Here is a 24,445-nt window from a genome sequence, read left to right as displayed (position 1 = left end):
GAACCCACCAGGTGCTCTGTGAGAGAAAGATGTAAAGGTCTGCTTCCGTGAAGAGTGAGGTGAGATTCAGGATGTTCAAGACCAAGGTAAGGAGTTTTGAGCAGGAGAGTTACGTGGTGATCTGGTTTACTTTTTTAAATTATTGTTGCTTATTGCATTGGTAGGATGTTGAAGATTATCAAGAGGGGGAAAAAACAGATTTCAAATGATATGGTAAAATACCATTTTGGTAAATAAAATACACGGGTAAAACCTTCATATAAAAATTTAGGAAGATGTAAATCAAATTGTTAACAGTATCTTTGAATAGTAGGATTGTGGGTAATTTTTATCTTCTGTATTTTTATTTTTTTTTACAGTGAGCTTGTTTCTCTTGAGTAGTTTTAGTTTTTTTCATTTTAAGGGCAATTTTTAGAATGATTAGAAAGCTGCTTTCTAAAACATTTTGCTTATAGGCTCTCCTTTACATGTTAAAACATCTCTGTGGTTGGGATGCGGACAATGGATGATAGTGGGCAGGAGGGAAAGCGGGGACTAGATATGAGGTTGTTGTAGTTTTGTAGGTGAGAAATGACGGTGCCTAGACTGGGGTGGTGGCTGTGGAGGTAGAGGGAAGTAGATGGACGATGCTGTTAGGAAAATATTTGTATGTAATGTTTGTACCCACTTGAGTATTTCTGTAGGATTGACTCCTACAAGGGGAATTGCTACGTCAGAGAATATGAATAATAGCTAACATTCATTAAATGCTGTCTGTATGCCAGGTACTGTTTAAAGTGCTTTTCTTAGAATCTGAGGAGCTCTGGTGGTACAATGGTTAAGTGTTCAGCTGCTAAGTGAAAGGCTGGTGGTTGAATCCACCTAGTGGCTCCACCAGAGAAAGACTGGCAGTCTGCTCCCGTAAAGATTACAATTTAGGAAGCCCTATATGGGACAGTTCTGCTCGTCACATGGGGTCGCTATGAGTTGACTTGGTGGGACCCAACAGCAATAACATGTGCCAGGTACTATTTAAATTGCCTTTCTTGTAATCTAGCATAAATAAACTGTAGTCCCAGTACTTATGCATAGTTAAGGATTAAAAAGATAAACATATTTGATGTTGACAACAGACGAATAAAAAAGCTCTGGAGCAGTCAGAGTCTGTAGAGCCACATAGGAGTGCAGGGCTCTCGGAGAGGCCACGTGGCTTTGATTTATTGTCAGAGGCATGTGTATGTGACAGTTGGTGGAAGAGTTTAGAGGCGGGCTTGCCCACTTGCATGTGCCACGGTAAGAAGGACTTTTTGAGGAAATAGCATTTGAATTGGGTTTTCAAGTATGGGGTGAAGGCCCAGCTAGGCATAGAGAGACAGAGAGGGCACAGTCCAGCCATGCGGAATGTGACGTAAAGTCTGAAAATGGAAAACTGAAGGCATATCTGGGTCTGCGTAGACTAATTGATGATAGTGGTTTACAAGGCTGGTAAAATAGGACGGAGCCAATATTGGATGGCTTTAATACCAGCCATACATTTTTTTCCTGTCAGATATTTTGAAAATCAGAGTCCTGTTACTGGAGTTCTTTTATAATTAAGGCAGTAGGAATTGAGGAAAAGTTCATTAAGTTCAAGTCACATTTATTGAGCATCTGTAATATGCCAGCCACTATTTTACCAGATTGTTGAGGGAATTAAACGATGAAGTCAGAATTATTATCCCTATTCTACAGATGAATAAATTGAAGCTTAGAGAGGTCCTGCAGCTTGCCTAGGTCATTCATTTAGGAAGTGGCAGAGCCAGAATTCAAATCCAAGTCTTCCTACTCAAAGGACGTTAGTGATTGGCAGTGCCATTTCTAAAGAAACATCTAGGAGAACAGGGCTTGAGAAGAATTTTGTGTGTTTGGAGATCAGTGGTGATGATGGGTGATATTTGAAGATAGAGATTCCAAAGAAGAGCTGGGCCATGCTACCTATATCAGTGAGGGACTTGAACAGCCACACTGAAAAAGACTCAGTTGCTCAAATTGAAAGGGGGACTTTCAGTCTTGAATTCCAGATTCCAGGTGTGACAGTGTCTGGGCCCTGGCAGAGGGAGGGCTTGTAGATTAAAAGTGACAGCAGATACCTGGAGGTACAGCTAAATGCCAGGTTGTTCAGCCTTTCCGATGCCAAGGGCTTGATATGTACGCTATACTCTCACCAGAGTATAATTATTAAACGTATGTGTTGGTTCTCCAGGGATGGAAGTCCTCTGGAAAGTCGGATGGTGTCCCTTCCACCCACTGGGATAATGTTATCAGTATGTGACAGGAGACCTGTTCATCGTTAGCATCTATGTTATTTACCTCACTTGGGTGTTGTCCACTCTCTCCTCAGTTTCCTCCTTCTCTCGTTGTTAGCTGTCATGAAGTCGTCTCCAACTCGTGGCAACCCCATGTATGCAGAGTAGAACTGCTCCATAGGGTTTTCAAAGCAGTGGCCTTTTGGAAGCAGATCGGTAGGGCTGTCTTCGAAGGCACCTCTGGATGGGTTTGGATGACTAACCTCCTACTCTAGTGAAGTGGAATTGTACACTTGAAAGGATCATGTCTGCCAAGTCTCTTGCCATAGAACAAAAAGGAAATAATGGAGAAACTGAGACCCAGACATATGCCTTTGATAGAAATATTGTCAGTATCCTCCTGTGCTCCCATTCTATTCTTTGATAGTTGCAGCAAATGAAATCTGAACCATATGTAAGTTCTCGTCATTATTAAAAACATTTAGTAATTGGAGATGATCACCTCCTTATATAAGACAGTAGCAAATTCGTTGGGCAACAGAACTTGAACTGATGTGATACTGTTTATGGTTCTTAGTAATCCTTTTCAGTGTGGGTAATCATATTTGTTGCAGAAATATTAGTGGGTTTCATTAGAGGGTGCAGCTCAAGACCCCACTGGGATTGTTTCATAATATATGATGTAAGTTCCATATTTTCTTCTTAAAATTTTGAAAAATTCTGATTCTGAAACACTTGTACAAGGGATTTCAGATAAGATATTTTGGACCTACACTGTCTCCCTTTGACCTCAGAGTTAAGTTTAGACATTTGGGGATAGCTCAGCCTCTGACTCCTTTTTTAACCTCATCAAGATTGAAGCATTTCTTGTGTACATCCTCTTTAATGGCACCATGTTTTTGCCTATGTGTTTCAGCCCAAAGAGTACTCCCTGTCATCAGCTCCTCTGCTACTGTGCTAGTCCAAGCCACCAAGCTTTCTCATCTTAACTGCACACTCCTTCTACTCCACCGCTCCTTCTCCATGACTTTACCATAAAATCCAGAATCCTTACAATGGCCTGTAAGAAGCCTTCCTGGTGCAACTCCTGGTTCTGTCCACAGGCTCTTCCTACCATTCTTCTCATTGTTTACTGCCGTTTGACCTCTCTGTCCCTGGAACATGGTGCTCACTCCTCCTCTTCTGGGTTTTTGCACTTGGCTGTTTTCTATACCTGAGATGTTCTCCCAAAATATCTATATGTTCCTCCTTCATTTCATTTTGTTCTTTGTGTAGATATTGCCTCCTCTTGAAAAGCCTTCAAGATCACTGTCTAAAATAGCATCCTTGCTCATCCTCAATCACTTTTTATCACTTCTTGACGTACTACATACCCCTGTAATTGTTTGTCTCCCCTCCCAGATGTAAGCTCAGGGAGGGCAGGGACTATGACTGCCTATCCACTGCTCTGTCCCCACACCTTATAAGGGTACGTGGCTCAGTAGGTGCTCAATAAATACTTGCTGAATGAATTGTTATGTGCAGGAAGGATTGAAGCCTATCTTTTTCCTGGATTTGAGGCTGTAATGCTTCATTGTTTAAAAAGCCAGAACTGTTTTCCTGTTAGTTTGTCTTTGATGATTCCAAAAGCTGCTACTGTTTTGTATCATCAGGTTAACGTCTGCTTTGCAGGTTGCGGGCCTCCCGGGTGCTTCTTGTTGGCATGAAAGGACTAGGGGCTGAAATTGCCAAGAACCTCATCCTGGCAGGGGTGAAAGGACTGACCATGCTAGATCACGAACAGGTGAGCTGTCCGGTCCCCTCGTCTCTCCCCTGCTCAGTCTCCCTCTCCTCAACATGACACTTGCAGATGCTGTGAGTTCCCATGTGCCCCTTCATGGCTCTGAGAAGAACTGTGGAACTAATGGAACTATATACGGCCTTTGGAGACTGACCGCTCTGGTGCTGGGCGTGAAACCAGTTCTACCACATCCTAGCTGGATGACCACTGGAGCCGTACCTCACCTTGTTGCACTTGCCCGTCTGTAATGTGGAGTAATAACATCTCCCTTGAAGAATGGTTGTGAGGTTTAGAGAAGTGCTTTTCCAGTTTGTTTCTAAAACTCGCCTTAATAGCTCACTGAAAGTGCAGAATTAACTGGGGGCTTTTTTTTTTTTGTCTTGGGATAGCATTTGCCCCCAGTGATTCTGACTTAGAGAGACTGAGACGGGGCTCAGGAGTGTGTATTTAAAAGGTCTTTTCAGGAGTCCTGGTGGCTCAGTGGCTAAGAGCTTGGCTGCTATCCAAAAGGCTGGCAGTTCAAATCCACCAGCTGCTCCTTGGAAACCCTATGGGGCAGTTCTCCTCTGTCCTATAGGGTTGCTATGAATCAGAATCAGCTTGAAGGCAACGGATTTTGGTTTCAGGAGATTTTGATGTAGATAGGCTAAGTGCTACAGCTGCGAACCAAAAGGTCGACAGTTCAAATTCACCAGGTGCTCCTTGGTAACTGTGGGGCAGTTCTACTCTGTCTTATAGGGTCACTGTAAGTCGCAGTCGACTCAGTGGCAATGGGTGTAGTTCACAGACACTACTTTGAAAAACAATGGATTAGAGAGAATATATGTGGACTGCTTAACATAGTGCCTGGCAAATAACAGGCATTCAGTGATCATAATTATATGACATAATGCTCTTTAATTGATAATGTAGCAATAGGGCCTAACTCCAATGTAGCTTTCTCTGACCTATTTTTTTTTTCCCAAGGTGAAAAGAAGTACTTCTTTCTCTACATTCCCATGCCTTAATGACATTTTAGGAGCCCTTACTAGTACAGCGGTTTAGTGCTCGGCTGCTAACTGAAAGGTTGGTGGTTTGAATCCGCCAGCTGTTCTGAGGGAGAATGATGTAGCAGTCTGCTTCTGTAAAGATTGAGCCTTGGAAACTCTAGGGGGCGGTTCTACCCTATCCTGTTGGGTCACTATGAGTCGGAATCCACTCAATGGCAGTGGCTTTGGTTTGGAACGACGTTTTATAGAAAATTTCAGGGATATACAAAAGTAGAATATTTGATACCCCATCTACCTGGCTTTTATTTATCTTTTCCTTTCTTTTTTAGGGGGCAAATTCCAGAAATCATGTCATTATTTTAGGCGAAAAGATTCAAATCGCATGTTGTCGTGTTGTATTATTCTTTGTGTCTTTCCTTCTAGGCAATGAACGGGGGGGTCTTTTCTCTTACTAAAACTGGCTCACAGTCTGAGGCATATGCTCTGGAAAAAAAGTAAACGTTAATGGAATGTTTTAAAGCATCACCTTGTTTTGGGATTTCAGGAGAAAAATAGCACCTGGAATTATTTTTTTTAAATAGAAATTCTACTGCAATATGAAGGGAAGCGTGGGTTGACTCACTTAATATCACAGTCACAAACTGATATTTGAGATGAATTTTAAAACCTTTCAAGGAAAAAGAATTTCCTGCAGTCAAGCTGCCAGGTTAATATTGACTGAGCACTGGTTGCTTTGACATCTCCCAAACCACAGTGCCCCCTAGAGGCAGGAACGCATCTGGATCCCGGCTATAACCATGTTGCTGTAGAGTTGTTGCCAACTCAGTGATCCTATAGGACACAGTAGAACCACCCCATAGGGTGTCTAGGGCTGTAAGTTTTTACGGAAGCAGACTGCCATATCTTTCTCCTGTGGAGTGGCTGGTGGGTTCTCACTGCTGACCTTTCAGTTAGCAGCTGTGCGCTTAACCAGCACCACCAGGGCTCATCTAGAGGAAAAAAATCCCTAAAAGAGGGAAACAGCAGAGACCCAAGGAAGGATAGTACCTAACCATGAAGCCCCTTGGAAGCCCTTTACGTGGCAAAACGAAACCAGGTGGTGATTGGTAACTTCCTTATCTTGTTGGGTGAATCTGAGAATGGTAGATCATATAAAACTGAGGGTTGTATGTGGTACCGACACTGTGTCAATATATTATTGTATGCCAGTCCAGTGCCGGTCTGTGTTGGGGTGAACGTGTCTCTCTGACAATTTAGAGTACCTTCCACTTGCCTTCCTCTCTTAAGTGTAAACTCTTCTGCCTGATTTTTAAGGCCTGATGTAGTAGCTCTTAACTTTGGGTGTATTTTAGGATATCAATCAATAGCCTTGGGGAGTTTTTTAAAAAAAAATAAAAGGTCTCCAGGTGAGTCTGATACTCAGGGAGCATTGAAAACCACTTTCACCCGACCTGAGTACCCACTGACACACTGCGATGGTTCTCTCCTCAGCAGCTTACTTTGGCTCTTATGGGGGGGAGGGGGGTGGCCCTGGGGGGCAGTGCTGACAGTGCAAAAGCTTTAGAATCCTGCACGCTGGGCTCAAATCCCAGCCCCTTGAACTGGCCATTCACCTCTCAGAGACTCAGTTTGCTCATCTGTGTTCTGAGGATGTTAATGCCTACCCATTAGAGCTTTTCATTTGCCTTACATTCAGCAAGCTTTGTGAGTACCTTCTGGGAGCCCTGAAGTATGCTAGGTACTGGCAGTACAAAGAGGCATAAGACTTGGTTCCTGTTCTCAAGGTTTTTCAGAAACCAGAATGCTTTCAGGAGACATGAAACGCTTTCTAGAGTTTCGATCTGAGCTGAGTCTTAAAGAGCAACTAGGACTTTTATCAGTTTGAGGGGTGTGTTTTAGGTGGAGCATATTAGCAGTGGCACAAAGGCAAAAAACAGCATGGTAGAAATGGAATGTAACACACAGTTTGGTGTTTCCAGAGTGTGAATTCAAAAGTGGTGGGGACTGGGGAGCCGATCTCATGGGTACTCAGATGGAGTAAGGCCCAGATCACCAAGGGCCTGCTAGTAAGCCCTGCTGTGAGCGTTACTTAATCCCTTCGGTGGTGATGCATTGAAAAGTTTTAAATGGGGGCAGGGTGGCCTGGTCAGCTTTGGACTTTATGTAGATCACTAACTGCTATATGAACTGTGGTGCAGGTGGTACAAGCTACAGGGCAGAAGGCCATCTAGAAGTAGAAGACTGTTGTATTAGTAATTTAGGTGAGAGGTGAAAAAGGTCTGAGCTGTGGTACTGGTGACAGGGATGGCAGGAAGCATACAAGTGTGAGAAATACTTAGGTGGTAGAATTGCAGGAAGTGGATCTGGGAGCAGAAGGAAAGCTGGCCCTGACTGAAAGTCCAAGCTCTGTTCTAAGAGCTCTAGTCGTATTATTTCATTTAGTCCTCACAACAACTTGGAGATACAGGACCTGTTACCATCTCTATTTTACAGAGGAGAAAACTGAGGAGAAAGAAGGTCTCACCACTAGTAAGTGGTACGACCAGGACCCAGGCAGTCTGCCTCCAGAGCCCATGCTCTCAGCCACTTCATCACGGGCTGCTCTCAAGGAAATAGCAAGGATAGGATGACCAGGATTCCAGCTTGGGTGACTGTATGGGTGGATGGTGGGCACTTCAACAGAGACAAGTATAAACCCACTGCTGTTGAGTCGATTCCGACTCATAGCGACCGTATAGGACAGAGTAGAACTGCCCCATAGAGTTTCCAAGGAGCACCTGGTGGATTCGAACTGCCGACCTCTTGGTTAGCAGCCGTAGCACTTAACCACTATGGCACAAGTATAAAAAACCAAACCAAACAGTGCCGTCGAGTCAATTCCGACTCATAGCGGCGCAAGTATAGGAGGAGTCAAACAGGAAGAGCCTGTTGGATAACCAGGAGGAAATATCTGGTGGGCAGTTTAATAGAAGACTCGTATGAATCAGGCAGAAGCAGTAAGGGTGGCCTCGGTAGAAACTAAGAGGCATTGAGATGGTTGATGGAGCTATACAGTGTGAAAAGATGAGTGGTCCTGAGATGGAATCATGGGGAACCAAACCAGTTGCTGTTGAGTTGATTCCAATTCATAGCAACCCAATAGGACAGAGTAAGAACTGCCCCACAGAGTTTCCAAGGAGCGCCTGGTGGATTTGAACTGCTGACCTTTTGGTTAGCAGCCATAGCTCTTAACCATTACGCCACCAGGGTTTCCTCTTGGCGAACAACCACACCTAAAAGGGCACTTGTAGAATCTAGAATGACAGTGAGGAGGAGAGCCAGAATCTCAGAGGTCAGAGGTGTAGAGTGTACAAGGAAGGTGTGACCTCTGGACTAAAAATAACAATAGCTGGCATTTACAGAGTAATTAGTAAGTGTATTGTGTTCATTAACGCATTTCTTTATTTTACATGTAAGGGATAAACACACAGAAAGGTATACAACTCGTTTAAGATCACACAGGAAATAGTGGAGCAAGGATTTGAATCCCAGCTGAATTCCAGAGCCCTTGCTCTTAACCACTGTAACACAGTCTCTCAGTCAGTAACAAAATCCCTGAAGATGCAGGACAGGATGGGTCAAAGTCACTGTTAAGAGGCTTGGCCTTGATGGGAGAAGGGCCAGCTCCTTTTCTTGAGCTTGGAGGAAAGGTGGTGAGGAAGAGTGTGCTGTGGCTTGTTTGTAGAAGGAGATGAAGGGAGGTTACTTGAACTCTGTCTTTGGTGAAGCTGGTGGTAAATTGCTATGCAGAGATTAAAGATTAGATGTTTAATGTGTAAAGAAATGCTTTGTGGACAGTATGGAATCTGTACTTATACTGGTAGCTGTCAGGTGATTGTTATTTTGACTTTAAGGTTCTGCTCTGTTGACATCCAGCCATCTGGGTGAAATCATTCCCCTACCCCAGCCCCCATCACCTCTCCTCTTTTTGAGTTTTGTGTTGAAGTATTCTTAATTATATCTGATTTTTGCACCAGTCTGATTTTAAACCATTTGTAAGCAGGGATCATATCTTAAACTACTTGTGTATTTCTCGTAATACCTAGGGTTGGGCACATGGTAGGTATTTAGTAAATGTTTTACAACCTGTAATTCTCAGTCATTTTGTTAGCAGTTAAAAATTTAAGTGGCAGAGGAAAGCTCGGACTTTTCTGTTTAGAGTGTTTTCTTTGTAAACACGAGGGGGCGCTCTTTAGCCATCAATGACCAGTTAAAGCCTTAGAAGGAAAGAGAGTAGGGAGTTTACATTAGGCCCATTCCTGCAGGAACAGTAATACAATGAGAAGGCATTTTCGCTGTTCTTTAAAATCCAAAAGTTCATGGATTTTGAGATTTGTTTTACCCCAAACAGTCAAGAATTAAAAAAAAAAAAATTATCCCTAGGTATCTCCAGAAGACCCTGGAGCTCAGTTCTTGATCCGGACTGGGTCCATTGGCCGAAATAGAGCTGAAGCCTCTTTGGAGCGAGCCCAGAATCTCAACCCGATGGTGGACGTGAAGGTGGACACTGAGAATATAGAAAAGAAACCGGAGTCGTTTTTCACTCAGTTTGATGCTGTAAGTTTCCAAGAGAATGTCAGCTGCTGTGGGAAGAAAACAAATTAAAGCATTAGTTGCGTGTGTATGAGGTATGCTAGAGAATTATAATCTGAAAAGAGATGCTCTTTTATTTATTTTTTTAATTGTGTTTTAGATGGAAGTTTACAGCTCAAGTTAATTTCTCATAAAAAAAATTTTGCATGTATTATTTTGTGACAGTGGTTACAATCCCTATAATGTAACAGCACGCTCCCCCTTTCCACTCTGGGTTTCCCGTGTCCATCCAGGTAGCTCCTGTCCCTTCCTGCTTTCTCACCCTGCCTCTGGACAGCAGCCGCCCATTTGGTTTCGTGTATCTACTTGAACTAAGAAGCACACTCTTCGCGAGTATTTTTTTATGTTTGATAGTCCATTCTAATCTTTGTCTGAAGAGTGGGCTTTCAGAATGCTTTTAGTTCTGGGTAAGCAGAGTATCTGGGGGCCCTGGTTTTGGGGATTCCTGCAGTCTCAGTCAGATCATTAAGTCTGGTCTTGTGGATTTGAGTTCTGCTCCACACTTTTCTCCCACTCTGTCAGGAACTCTCTGTTGTGTCCCCTGTCAGGGCGGTCATTGGTGGTAGCCAGGCACCATCTTGCTCTTCTGGTCTCAGGCTGATGGCATCTCTGCCTTGTGTGGCCCTTTTGTCTCTTGGGCTCATATTTTCCTTGTATCTTTGGTGTTCTTCATTCTCCTTTGCTCAGGGTGGGTTGGGACCAATTGATGCACCTCAGATGGCTGCTTGCAAGCTTTTGGTGAAGACCCCAGATGCCACTCACCAAAGTGGGATGCAGAACATTTCCATAATACACTTTGTTATGCCAGTTGGCCTAGATGTCCCCTGAAACCATGGTCTCTAGACCCCAGCCCCTGCTACTCTGCCCCTCAGTGTTTGGTTGTGTTCAGGGAACTTTTTAGCTTTTGGTTTAGTCCAGTTGTGCTGACTTCCCCTGTATTGTGTGTTGTCCTTCCCTTCACCTAAGATGATTCTTGTCTACTGTGTAGTTAGTGAATTCCCCTCTCCCGTCCTCCCCACCATTGGAGATGCTCCTTTCTTGAGGCATGGTACATTGGCTGAATGTGTTGTAGGAGAGGTCCAGCCTGTGGGGTCTGCTGTGACTGTTTGAAACTTGCTGTCTGCTGGCTCCTCCTTTAGGCATATGCTCCCCTAAACCAGGTTTCGTTGTTGCTGTTCTGTCTTTCTTCCAGAGTCTGTGCACGTAGCTGTGATACATTTTGTTGCAAATGTTTTCTCCCCCCAAAACTTAACAAGTTGTTGGTTAATTTCTGCAGCAGAGACATTTTTTTGTTCGAAATATCACACCACAGCTTGTGTTTTGTCTTAAGAAAGAGCACACCTGATCTTGGTCTCTCTGTCTGTCTGTCCGTCTGTCCCTCGGCCACTTTGACCATGTTGCCATGGAAAACTAGAAAAAATCACTACACTATATTGATAAGCTAAGTGACATCTATCCAGCCTCATTTGGTTTCACTGCCACATCTATGCGGAGGTGAAAAGGAGAAGTTAGATTTAATTTCAGTATCTCTGACTTTTCAGACATAGTTCCCTGTGCCCTGGGAAAGCTTAACAAATGTTCGATAACCATCGACTAATCACAGATAATCTACTTGTTTTTTTAAATGAAAGGCTCGTTGTACGAAAGGTTAGAATTTGGGTTGGGTAGCTTGTTTTTCACATATTATTATATTTCATGTGTGCATCTGTTCACATATGGGCTTGAAATGATGGATTGTGCATTTTCTTTCCTTTTTTTTTTTTTTTTTGCAATTTCTTCTCTTGTCACTCCAGGTATTGGGATGCTTTCCATTTGGACACAAGTCCTCTGTTCATTTCTTTGTCCATAATAACCACCTTTGGTTCATTCTAGGTGTCCCTTGAACTTTTCAATAAGAGAGCATGTTTGTTAGGACGGAAGAGTGTATAATGCAGGTAGCTGGGTGAGGATGGCTACCTCACGGGCCATGTTGGACCGGTCCTCGTTGTAGATTTGATTCTGCAGGGCTCCACGTGGTCAGTTGGCTGCATGTTCAGCTGTGGTTTTCTTACCCTTTAGATTTGATTTTTTTCCTTGGCTGGCTGCATGCTTTGAGTGACACCAAAAGAGCACCTTATCTCTGAATGTTATTCTATCAATCAGATTGACAAACAACAGCAGAGAGGTTCTAGCAAATGAAAATGGCCTTCTGTAATTTCTTCTCCAACTTTCTATGTTCAGGAGAAAACTTGGAATTTGCAAGTTAGTCTTCTTGATCTTGATCACTCAGCTTCTCCCTAAAAGATGGTGTTCGTTCAATAAAACTTGACCATTTTCAACACCTCAGCTTATTGAAACACAACCTAGAAGCCCAAGAGTGACATTGATAATTCTGCTGAGTGAATCACCCGCTCATTGTTGAAGTCTGAATGGAAGGTCACTTCGTCTGTAACCTCTCCTTTTGTCCTTAAATTCAGATAATGTTTCACACCATAATCTGTGGAAAAATAACCCCAACAGGGGTGGCTTATCGTGTTTATCTTAACATAAGCATAAAAAGAAGGGAAAAAATCCCTCATGTTTAAAAATGTTAAACTTTTGACCTTTGTTTGAGTCAATTTAAAATATTTGTTTTGCTTCTATAGCTTATTCAGAATTTAATAGATTTTGTAACTTAGAAATGGCCTACATGAAGTTATTACCGTCATTTTGTATTGCTGTTCATATGTGTTTATGGACTAGGGGAAATAAATGCATTGAATGGCTTTTACTTTCATGCTAAACAAAGTTCATTTTGGTTGTAGAAAGTGTTGGTCTCATAATTTACATTTTCTATACACTGAAACCTTCAACTTTTCTTTTGTCTTTTAACCGTAGGACCCAAAGAACCTGTTACACCAGTTTTAAACTGGCTTCAAACATGCCCAGAGAGAGTGTTCATTAAGATTTATTTAGACATCAGGGCAATGATTCACAGTTTGCAGGACTCACGCCCCATCGATTTCTTTCTTTCTTTCTGCAGGTATGTCTGACTTGCTGCTCCAGGGATGTCATAGTTAAAGTTGACCAGATCTGTCACAAAAATAGCATCAAGTTCTTCACTGGAGATGTTTTTGGCTACCACGGATACACATTTGCCAATCTTGGAGAACATGAGTTTGTAGAGTAAGTGTTGGAAGAGGAGGGGAGAACGTAACATTTTCAAAATTTAGTTTTATTACCTGTAGAAAATGAACCATCTGAATATATAGTTTGTGGTTCAGGATTGTAGGAGGTACTGTCCCTGCCCTCCAAAATGTTAGTCTAACCGAAAAGTGGACCCAGTATAAAGAGAGCTGACTTCATAAGCCATCAAAGTACACCATGTGAGATTGGATCAGTCTGGATCTCAGGTGTTGAAGCCACACTTTCTGTCTGTTTGATGAAGGCTTGCCTGTATTATAAACATTTTTTCCCCCAGCTTCAGACTGTATGTTTTCCGGTTGAGAGATAGTAAAACAAGTACAAAATAGGGAGGTAACTCCAGAGCCACATTCAGCCAAAGGCTATCCTGGCAAAGTTCCAAGGCCCAGAGACTGCTCTGGTGGAATGAACAGACCGTATCCTCCCATTTTGAACACTGAAGTTGCAGACCCTGGTAATTCTCATGTGACGGGACCTGCAGTGTTTGGGATCTGTAGCCTCTAGATGAAAGATGGCAGATGATACAGTATCATAAAACTATATGAGTTGGATTTTTGGCTGCAATTTCCGACACCCCCCAACTTGCTAAGAAGAGAGGTAAAGAGAAGAGAGCCAAGCTCGCTCCCTTTTGTTCGGCCTCCCAGTCAAGTCATTTAATTGCTCCAGGCTACAACTTCCTTGCCTATAAAGTCGAGATGGGGGAAGGACAGCGATGTCCAAGATCTCTTGCAACTCCAGCACTGTGTGGTTTTAAGAAAATTCAGTTCTTTGGGCACATTATAAACAGATAAAGAAGTCATGGTAGAAAAAGCGTGCCAGATTGGTTTAACTTGAATTCCCCATGGCGGAAAGGAGGAATTAAATTTGGCTATTTATTTCAGAAGACAGGCCTGGCAGTCTGCTTCCAAAAAATCAGCCATTGTCACTGGGAAAATAACCAGCATTTAAAAAAACAAAAAAAGCACACTCTAGGCAGAGCAAAAGAAGAGTTGGGAGCCATCCGAGGGCAGCGGGGCAGGGTTAGAACCTCCCTTTGAGGTGAGGAAGGGAGACTATCACATGAGATTGTGAGAAGAATCCAACAGTTTTAGAGCTAGACAGATGTGGATTTGAACCCTATTTATTAACGGTATTATTGTGGGCAAATTACCCTTCCTAAGCCTCAGGTTCCTCAAATGTCGAAGGGGGATAATACCACCCTCTGCTCAAAGCGGTGCTGAGGGTTAAATGAGATAACAAGTCAGAGCCCAGCTAGTACCTGACACATGGTTGGCATTCAGTACATGGTAGTTGGAGCTTCTTATGAAACCTCAAAGAGCCATCTGCTTGATTTGTTGCCTGATTTATTGCTGGAAGGAGGGGCAAAAAAACAAAAAACAAAAAAACCTGTAAAATGGCTTCCCGTTCCAGGAGGGAGAAAAGCAAGGATACTGGTCATCAGTCCTGGCAGCAAAAAGAACAACAAATGGGCCAACCGTCTTTTTACTTCCAAGAGTAAAAAGAAGTTGATAATAAGCCAGAGTTGTATTGAACATTTTCCCTAAGAGAAAAGATACTAAAACCAAAACTTTGGCAGAAGCTGTGTTATGGATACCCTGAGAATGAAGGGAGGTGGAGGGGAGGAGACAGTTATGAATGTTTTGGGGCATGACTTGCTGTGTAGGGTGTGAGGGAAACAATCATAAATATTCTGAAAAGAGTAAAGACCACAAGATACCATGCAAGGACCTGGTGGTAGATGAGGGTGAAGGGTTAAGAAAAAAATGAGCCATTTAAAACCCTACAGAGCACAGTTCTGCTCTGACACGTGTGGCGTCTCTGTGAGTCGGAATCAGCTTGAAGGCAACTACTTTTTTTTTTTTTTTATTTCATTATTCCAGTAGAATGTTTACAAAGTTAATTGCTTTCATTTATTGAGAGATTACTATAAGGTCGCTGTGAGTCGAAGTTGACTCAACGGCAACGGGTTACGATGTGGGTGGTAGGCAGTGTACTAAGTAACTTACGTTATTACTCTTATTTCTGTAATAATCTTGTCATGGACTGTTGTTCCCATAGAACGGGTAAGCAACTCATCAGGTAATAAGTCGCAGAGCTGGGATTTGAACCCAGATCTGTCTGATCCTGTCACCATCCTGTTCTGTGAGTGAACAATACTCTTTATTCTGTTGGTATGGTTCATAGGCTAGAACTCCGTTCCCTCCCCCATGTCACCCTCCAGGGAGAAAACCAAAGTTGCCAAAGTTAGCCAAGGCATAGAAGATGGGCCTGATACCAAGAGAGCAAAACTTGATTCATCTGAGACAACTATGGTTAAAAAGGTACGTATTCTAACCAACCAGATTGTTTCTGGACTGTCCCTAAAAGTATGTGTGTGGGGGGCAGAGGTCAGAAACCCTGGGGCCATGTAGGGAACAGGCAACTACGATTGTAAATGAGTGAAGTGAGCCTGGAAGAGACCCACTTGAGAAGAGGGGCCTGGACAGACTGGAACAGTGCTTTGCCCCATCTCAAGGGGCACCTGCTGCTTAGTGCCAGCCAGCTGTTGCCATGAGGAATTGGGCCCCAGTGATGCCAGATGCGATTTATGTAGAGAAATAAAAAATGAGATTTTTGTATGATATTTCTCAAATTTTGTAGTACTGGCAACCTATTCAAATTGGTTTGGATGTCACCCTGGCCAACACTGTGAAGGCCGAATGGAACATGTCTGCAGGACTTCTTTGGTCTGTGGGCCACCAGTTTTGACCTTTGGGATATGGGGTAGTATCAGAAAGACTGAACAAAAGTCATTACTTTTATGCAAAATCAAAAATGTTCAGGTTGACAGACAATTTAGAATGGTCCTAAGTGGCAGGAACCAGTTTAAAGTATCCTGAATTGCTTTTGCATCTTTAGAAACTTGTTTTCTCCCCTATGAAAGAATTAGGAAGAAGAGCCTTGAGTATTGACAAATGTTATCGTAGATATGTGAGTGTGTGTGTTTGTGTGTGTGTGTGCGTATTAATGTAGTTTGTGTTAGGGGCTTAGACTCTATTTGGATCAGGTGCAGTTTATAAATTCATTTTATAGAAAGCAGATTGGGAAGGGAGCCAGAAGTTGATGATTTCTGTAGCTAGTGTTGGAATCTGAGAAGAAGGGAGGCATGAGATGGGGAAAACAGAAGATGAAGTGGCCAGAATTGATTTTGTTGAACTGAGAGGGATCCTAGGACCAAACCCATATTTACTGTCTGTTTTGTAGATTTAAATGTTGAGAAAGAAAAACAGCTGGTCAGGCTATGAGTTAAAATTGCTCTAAAGGGGGAATTCTGAAGAGTGCAGAAACCACAAAAGAGACTGCAGAAAACCGCAAAAGTGGAACTCGTAGAGTTTCCAGCAGGGCTACGCTGGAGATTTTCTTTCTCTTGCTTTTTGTGTTTGTATTGGAAGAGTTTGATGGTCTAAGCTTGATACAGGGGAATTATTAAACCCTAATTTTAGTGTCTATTCACAGGAATGTAATTATCCCAAGTGAACATTGGTGTTTTGGCCAAACTTGGGACCTTTTCTTTCTTCCTTTCCGAGGCCCAGTCAAGCTTTATCTGAATAGCTCCGTGAGTTTTGGAGGAGGGAGATAAATTGTTAACAAACGGAGGAGTACAAAAGCAGCTTTGTGGATGCTGTCAATTTATAAATCACACCCTCTTATGAGTGTGACACTTGGCCTTGGTGTGAAGGGTTTTATGGCTTAAGGGCATTCTCTGATTGAGGCGGGTCTTTCACATTCAAATAGAGAGAGCTCCTGGCTTTGTTAGCCACTCACAGCTGGATGCTTCCCTGGAGTCAGTTCTGACGGTGCCTACTGGGGCCGATCTGGAAAGCTCTTTTGGGAGCCACTTTATCTAGCTATGGGGAGAATGCGGGCAGCCCATGCAGGCACTCGGCAGCCTAAGTGTACCATTCCTGGGCTCTTCAGTTACACAGCTCTTTGTGCAGCCTCTTCCTACATGGGCCGAATTGGAAGGTATCAAAATATTCCCCAGCTGGCATTGTTAGTCAGCTGTTTCCCTGGGACAATTCAGGCTTGGATTCCGACCCCTAGCCTTGAAGGTTGTGAGGCATTCGGTGCATTCCTGATGACAATCCTTGGGATTCCAAACCTTGCCTTTGTGCTGGAGGAGTGGACCCAGCTGGGTTTTGGCCATGGCTCTACCACCTTGTAGTAATATGTCTCCCCCATTCATGGCAGAGACTGACCCATGATTTCGAAGTTCTCTTCCAACTCAGAAATTCCTTGACTCAGATTCTGTTCTTTTGCCTGTCGTACAGAATAAATACTAGGTGCTGCTCAGAGAGCGCAGGATGGGGGTGAGAGAGCAGCCACTTCCTGTTTCCTATGAAAGATCTCCCATTAGGGTTTCCTTCCCTTCCCCTTTTCCTTAGGTTGCACCAAATGTTGTAAAGCCACTTCAGCTTCAAGGTACATGTTGTACTCCTAAATTAGAAATGTTAGAAAACAGAGGAAAAACAGACCTTATGGTTTTCACACCGTCAAGGAAGACACTGGGCCATTCTAGTGCAGGCGCCATCATGATAAATAAAGTCATGGGGAAACATCTAGTCCAGAGATAGGTGTTCAGTAGTTTGTTTGCTTCCTTTGGTGCCCAGGAGATGTAGGGGGCCAGATCTCATCAGAATCAGGACTGGAGCACAAACCTGCTCTAGATGCTGATGCATAGCAGGTAGAGAGTAGTTTTTGCACCGTGAGGACTGTCCAGGAAGGCTTCCTGTAGGAAGAGTTGTTTGACTTGGCACATGAAGGACGAGTTTGCAAGTCCCAAAGCCTGGACTGGTATCCGGATGGAGGAAGTAAGATAAACGAAATCACAGATGTAGGGCAGAGTAACTCTGCTTCCCTTGCTCCAGGCAGCCAGCTCTTTTTCCATCCACAACTTGCACAATGCCTGCTGTGTACAGGGCACGCTACTGGGTGCAGGGAAGTGCATCCAGCCCTGCTGCCTCCATTTAGACCCGAAGCCAAAGCTAGGAGATGCACAGTGACCTGCAAGAGCTCATGCCTCTGTGTGAGAGGAATGGATGGGGAGAGCAGGCAGGCAGCAGTGACAGTCACAGGCCCGGGCTCCCCAACCTACAGGCTGAAATCTCTTGGAGTTTCTAGGATCATTTAAAGTTTTCTGAGGATGGTGGGAAACATATGTGAAAGTTGGGGTCATCCTGGGAAAAACACCAAAACCCACTTGCTGTTGAGTTGATTTTGACTATAGCAACCCTATAGAACAGAGTGGAATTTCCCCATAGGGTTTCCCAAGGCGGTAATCTTTACTGCCACATCTTTCTCCTTTGGTGCTGCTGGTGGATTTGAACGACTGACTTTTTGGTTAGCAGCCGAGCACTTAACCACTGTACCACCGGAGCTACTTCACCCTGGGAAACCTTTGAGATAAAAGGTTACTGCTCATGTTTCTTTATTGTAAGTTGTCCATGTTGTTAGGGACTGCAAGAGATGCTGAGATACCTGGCAGTACTTGCTGTCAGGTAGTGTCACTTTAAAAACTGAACACAAAGTGGTATTTGTAATATTGGTTCATGACAGTGCCAGGAAATGCCGATGTCATTTTACCTCTGCCTCTGCAGTAGTGGGCGACTGATTTGGTGCATTCACTGTTAATCCTCTTCCCATGAATTGACTGTGAAATTCCACAGTTGAGGAGTGATTCATTATTTTGATTCACCTTTTCTGAGCAATTTGTTGACTACTCTCATCCTCCTCCCACCATCATTTTTAAAGAAACACCCATGATATCCGACTGGCGTAACTCCCCCTCTTTCACATAGCATCTTGACACTTGACTTTGCGGCGCCGATCGCACTTGAGGTTACTTACAGTGTCTCTCCTGTTGGGTTTTCTTTTTTTTTTAATTTAATTTTTTATTGTGGTAAAAATATACACTCCAAAAGAGTCTTCAGTTCACTGATTTCTACATGTATGATTCGGTGATACTGATTATATTCTTCAAGTTGTACAGCCATTATCACCATCCTTTCCTGAGTTACTCCAGTACCATTAACATAAACTCACTGCTTCCCCTAAGCAAAAACTCCCCCTTCCCTTCTTCCTCCCGCCCCTGGTGACCATAATAATCTTTGGTTTCTATATATTTCTTATCTCGTGTAAGTGAGATCATACTACAGTATTTTTGAGACTGACTTGTTTCACTCAACATGATGTTTTAAAGGTTGATGTGTGTTACAGCATGCATCAGGACTGTATTTCTCTTTATGTCTCACTAGTATTCTATTGCTATCTCCTGTTAGATTTTTAAGCTCCATAAGGTCAGGGAGGAAACCCTGGTGGTGTAGTGGTTAAGTGCTACAGCTGCTGACCAAAGGGTCGGCAGTTCGAATCCACCAGGCGCGCCTTGGAAACTCTATCGGGCTGTTCTACTCTGTCCTATAAGGTTGCTATGAGTCGGAATCGACTCGACGGCACTGGGTTTGGTTTAACGTCAGGGATGTCATGTATTTTGTCCGCTGCTATGTTCTAGCCCCGTGTCTAAAAACCAAAACCAAACACGTTGCTTTTGAGTTGATTAGGACTCATGGTGACCCTATAGGACAGAGCATTAACAACAAAACAAACAGCATCTGACTGAAAACCAAAGCATTTCCAATACTATTGTTTCTTTTCAGTCTCCTCCCCACCGCTCCCCACCACAGGACTGCAGTCGCCTTCCTGTGGCCTAAAAAGGTACCTGAGGGGGCAGGTACAGCCCTGCTTGGCTTGTGTTTTGGTATAAAACTTCTTAGGCAACATTGTAGGCATAAACTAAGAATGATACAGTCAAACCTGTGAAAGCCAGAATCTGTGTAAGGCAGAAACCTATCAGAGAAGGAAGACTCACTGGGTGTTTACAAGGTAGGATTCTTAATAAAGAATGATAGAAAAGTGGTGACTGCACCCTGTTAAAGGTGGAAAACTTACAAGACCTGGAAGAATAAGGCAGTCTTATTGAGTTCTGGCCCGTACAGGTTTCACTGTATAGCAATTCCCATAAAACGTTGCCAGTGTGGTTGGAGCCACCTGGCTTCGCCTCCCTAGGGTAACCACACTCTTCAGTAGTGTTTCTCATTCCCAGGCATTTCTTCATACTTTTACTACACGTGTATGTATTTCTAACCAATATATAGAATTGTTCTGCATGCTTTTTAACTTCTTAAAAAAAATGGCTTCATATTGTATGTATTCTACCTCCTGCTTTCTAAGAGCAGTATTTTGTCTGGGAGGTCATCTGTGTTTGCATGTAGTTCTAGAATTTCACTATCCATTACTGCAGCCACTAGCCACATGTGGCTATTTAAACTAATTAAAATAAATTTAGTCCCTTGGTCTCACTGGCCTCATTTCAATTGCTCATATGTGGCTAGTGGCATCCTTGGTGGACAGTGCAGATCTAGATTATTTCCATCACTACGTTAAGTTCCCTTGGACCGTGCTACAGGGCATTCATTTTTTTCTGCTGGGGAGTATTCGTTGTGTGAATACATCACTGTTTACTTTTCCTTCTATTGATGGACATTTAGGTGTGTAAGTTTTTGCTGTTAGAAATCATGCTGCAGTACGTATAGCGTGTGTGTGTGTAATATCCTTGGGTAAATGTTCAAATTTCTCTAAGCTATCTATCTACCTGGCAGTAAAATTACTGTGTCAGAGGATATGTGCATCTTTATGTGCTAAATTACTTTCAAGTAGTTCTATCAATTTCCATTCCAGAACCAGCAGTATATGACAGTAACATTTCGTAACTTCAGGCTTTTTCCCCACTCAGATGTGTGGGAAAATGGCGTTCAATTGTGGTTTTAATTTGTTAGAATATTTTTGAAAACTATAGCCTCCTCCCAGGTCCACTCCAGGGGAGTTTGACTGAGTAGGTCTGGTGATCGGACCTAGAAAGCTGTCATTTTGAAAGTTATTTTAATTCTGATTTACATTTGGAGCTGATAAGCACGGCTATATCATTTGTTGTTGTTCAACCTGACTCTAAAAGTAAAGTATGTTCGTAATCCCACGTGGAAGAAACAGAACAAGCATGGCAATTATGAGTCGTACCACCCAGTAGTGACTGTAAAATTCCATTCCTTGTTCTTACTGCATATCCACACGATTGGGGTTTTAATTAACATATATTAATACATGTAAGCCCTTGCTGTCAAGTCGATTCTGACTCGTAGCAACCCTGTAGGACAGAATAGAACTGCCCCATAGGGTTTCCAGTGCTGTAATCTTTACAGAAGCAGACTGGCATATCTTTCTTCCACGGAACAGCTGAGGGATTTGAGCTGCCAACCTTTTGGTTAGTAGCTGAGCGCTTATCCATTGTGCCACAAGTCTTCTTATTAATATACATACATGTACATAATTTTGTCTTTTGCTTTTTCACACAGTATTTTTCCATAAACGCTTTTAAATCTTTACTCCTACTCTGGAGAGCATGGGTTTAATGGCTGCGTAGCGTTTCACCTTTTTGCTTTACCACGTATTTAACCGGTCTCCTGTTGCATTGAGGCTAATTGCAGTTTTCCACTATTCTAAATGGCTCAGTACAACCCCATTCTTTGACGGCTGATAGATTGTGGGGAGAATTCAACTTTTGTATTTACTGATGGGCTTTTTGCAAAAGAAAAGCAGGTTGGATCCTACCAGTTTATGGGTATTTATTGAAAATCTAGTCAAGTCACTGCCATGCCTTTCACTGTGGTCTCTGCCTTAGGAGGCTAATACCCACACATGAGAGAGGAGGACAGAGACAGGTAGGATGTAAGATGGCTTGGTATTAGCCTGAATGTAAATAGACCATCAGACTGAAATGCTTAAGGCCCAGAAGTGTAAGTATCAGGGAGGAAACGGATGTGGGGGCGTGTGGACTCGGCATTGTAGCTGAGGGCATGGGCAGTGGGAGGAGGGAGTGAGTGTGCTACCTTTTCTGGTGTATTCATTCATATGTGGATAGTGAGTGCTGCTCTCTGCAGACACTGTGCTGGGTGCCTCACGTGGAAGACTCTTCATTCCCTGGAAGCACTGTTGGGTTTGTTCTTTCTTGTATAAACCCAAATGCCAGTGAGGTGGATAAGGCACAAACTACCTATTGCCTGTCCCACTACAGATTAGACGACTTGGATAAACTTGTTTTCTTTTTGTTTTTTTAATTGTTAATGACCGATAATAGCAAGCTTTGGGTAGTTTGAACAAAAAGTGACATTAATTGGTAGAATGCTGGAGTGGAGTACGAAGTGTTGAATAGTAACTACTGTGATACCAGAAGTGTTAAGACCAGGGTAGCTCAGGAACCTCGGAGACAGTAGGATTTTGTGGCGTTTCTCCTTATCGTCTTACTGCTAACTTGTTTCTGTATTCCAGCATTCAGAGTTCTCAATTCCCAGGAGAGAGAATCTGCCCTCTCTGGCATGTGCCCACCTATGGCTTTGTCACCTGTAGCTCAAGAGCCAGTACACATTATAGACAGGGTAACTGGAGACTTTCTTGCCAGGTACCAGGAAACTGCCCCGAAAGTAGCCTGCCATAGACAGGCCCAAAAGGTAAATTAACTTGCCTAAAGTCAGTTGCGTCACATGCATGAGAAAGCTGGACAATGAATAAGGAGAACCGAAGAATTGATGCCTTTGAATTAACACTGTTGGTGAAGAATATTGACTATTCCATGGACAGCCAGAAGAATGAACGTGTGTCTTGGAAGAAGTACGACCAGAGTGCTCCTTGGAAGGGAGGATGGTGAGATTTCGTCTCACATACTTTGGGCATGTTACCAGTCCCTGGAGGAGGACATCGTTCTTGGTCAGCAAAAAGAGGAAGGCCCCCGATAAAATGGATTGACACAGTGGCTGAAACAGTGGGCTCAAACATAGTAACGATTGTGAGGATGGCACAGGACTGGGCAGTGTTTCATTCTGTTATACACAGGGTCACTATGAATCGAAAGCAACTTGACAGCATCTGACAGCAACAACAACAACAAGATCATGAGTTAGTGATGGACCTGGACTTGTCCTGCCCTTAATCCCAGGCAAAAAGGGCTTCTCTCCTTGACCCCAATGCTCTAAAAAGACCCACTCTGACCTTCTTCCAGCCTTTTCCCTTATAAGGTGAGAATTCCATGGGACCAAGGAGATATGCTTACTTGGAGCCTGTGCCCCTCTGTATCCCCAGATCTAGACCATACTTGGGATTTCTGGGAGCCCTGGAATTCTGCCCAGACAACCCCAGGCTTACTTCCTGGACCTGTGTGGGCTTCCTCCCTGGCCTGCCTCCAGAGCGCGGACCTTGCCACAATGCCCACAGGCCTAGGCCCAAGGGATGGATTTGGAGCCGCAGGCTGGTTGTCCACACTCAAGTGCCGAGCGCCTTGCATTGTGGGACAGAACCATAGGTGAGAAGAGAAGGATGAGACCAGTGTACTTCTTGTGGCACAGAGTTCCGAAGGAGTATGAGAATTCCAAATATGAAGCTGGCCTTCCAAGTGATTATGAAGAAGGTATATTTATCATGGTATGAGAATACACTATACTTCATTAAAAGGTTGTTGGCATTATATTTAGGTATAATATGTGGATCTTTGTCTGTGTTCTTGTTCTGGGTCCTAAAAGTATGAGGGGCAGGCTTGCCTGTGATAGATTCTATCAAACAGGGTCACCTGTCATATAGTAGCCTAGTGTATCACTGAATGCTTAGCATCACTGCGAGCCAGGCGAACACAAGAACCGTAAGTGAAGATCTTGGTATCTTTTGAAACCTGGAAGACTTCGTCTCCTCATCCTGATGGCATTTTCAGACCATATTGCTGCTGGCTTGATCTCTGTTTTAAGACTCTTTAAGAAGGGTCTAGCAGACTGTACCAGGCACTAAATATTACTAGGCTGACTACATGACTTACGTTTGAGGTCAGACAAGACCCATTTACCAAAAGGTTTGAGGGCAATACAAACAGCTCGTATACTAGCTTTTACAATGGATCGAGACCACAAAGGAGTGATTATGGGGAGGCAGGAAGCCACCTTAAAAACCACAGCTGTTTAATTTTCACTAGCAATTTGAACTTGGATCCCTCAAGTTCATCTTGGTCCTTAGTGAGCTGTGGAGACTGCCTGGTAGCTGATAGGTCTTGGCTCACTTAGTATAGAGAGAGAGAGGGGAAGAAGGACACACACACCATCTCGAACTTAAAAAAAGTAGCAAGTATAGTACTAAGAACTTTTTTTTTTCCCTGAACCATTTGAGGATAAGTTGCCAACATAATGCCCTGCCATCCCCAACTATTTCAGTCTGTATTTTCCCAAACAAGGCCTTCTCCAACATGACCACAGACCCACCATTAAAATCAGAAAAGTCCCATCAGTACATCACCACCACCTAATCCTCAGACCCTATTCAGGTTTTACCAGTTGTTTCAATAACATTCTTTACGGCAAAGGAACCTGGTTCAGAATTGTGTGCGTGTCTAGATTTTCACGACACTTTTGAAGATTATAAGCCAGTTAACCATATTTTGTAAAATGTCCCTTGATTTGGGTTTGTCTGATATTTCCTCATGATTAGATTCCAGT

The 24,445-nt window shown here is 43.2% G+C and overlaps 1 protein-coding gene across 1 annotated transcript in view; it reads left to right on the top strand.

Annotated features, from left to right (window-relative positions):
* Positions 1-24,445, top strand: part of SAE1 (SUMO1 activating enzyme subunit 1) — an 86,297-nt gene that overhangs the window by 12,686 nt on the left and 49,166 nt on the right. The window contains exons 2-5 of the mRNA XM_049900352.1: positions 3,936-4,047; positions 9,456-9,629; positions 12,667-12,809; positions 15,049-15,148. Coding sequence (XP_049756309.1) covers positions 3,936-4,047; positions 9,456-9,629; positions 12,667-12,809; positions 15,049-15,148 — 529 coding nt within the window. The remainder of the gene's footprint in view (positions 1-3,935; positions 4,048-9,455; positions 9,630-12,666; positions 12,810-15,048; positions 15,149-24,445) is intronic.

The sequence above is a fragment of the Elephas maximus genome, chromosome 11 (assembly GCF_024166365.1).
Source record: "Elephas maximus indicus isolate mEleMax1 chromosome 11, mEleMax1 primary haplotype, whole genome shotgun sequence".
NCBI lineage: Eukaryota > Metazoa > Chordata > Mammalia > Proboscidea > Elephantidae > Elephas > Elephas maximus.
Note: the sequence above shows the minus strand (reverse complement) of the source record. Positions and strands in the feature narration are given on the sequence as shown.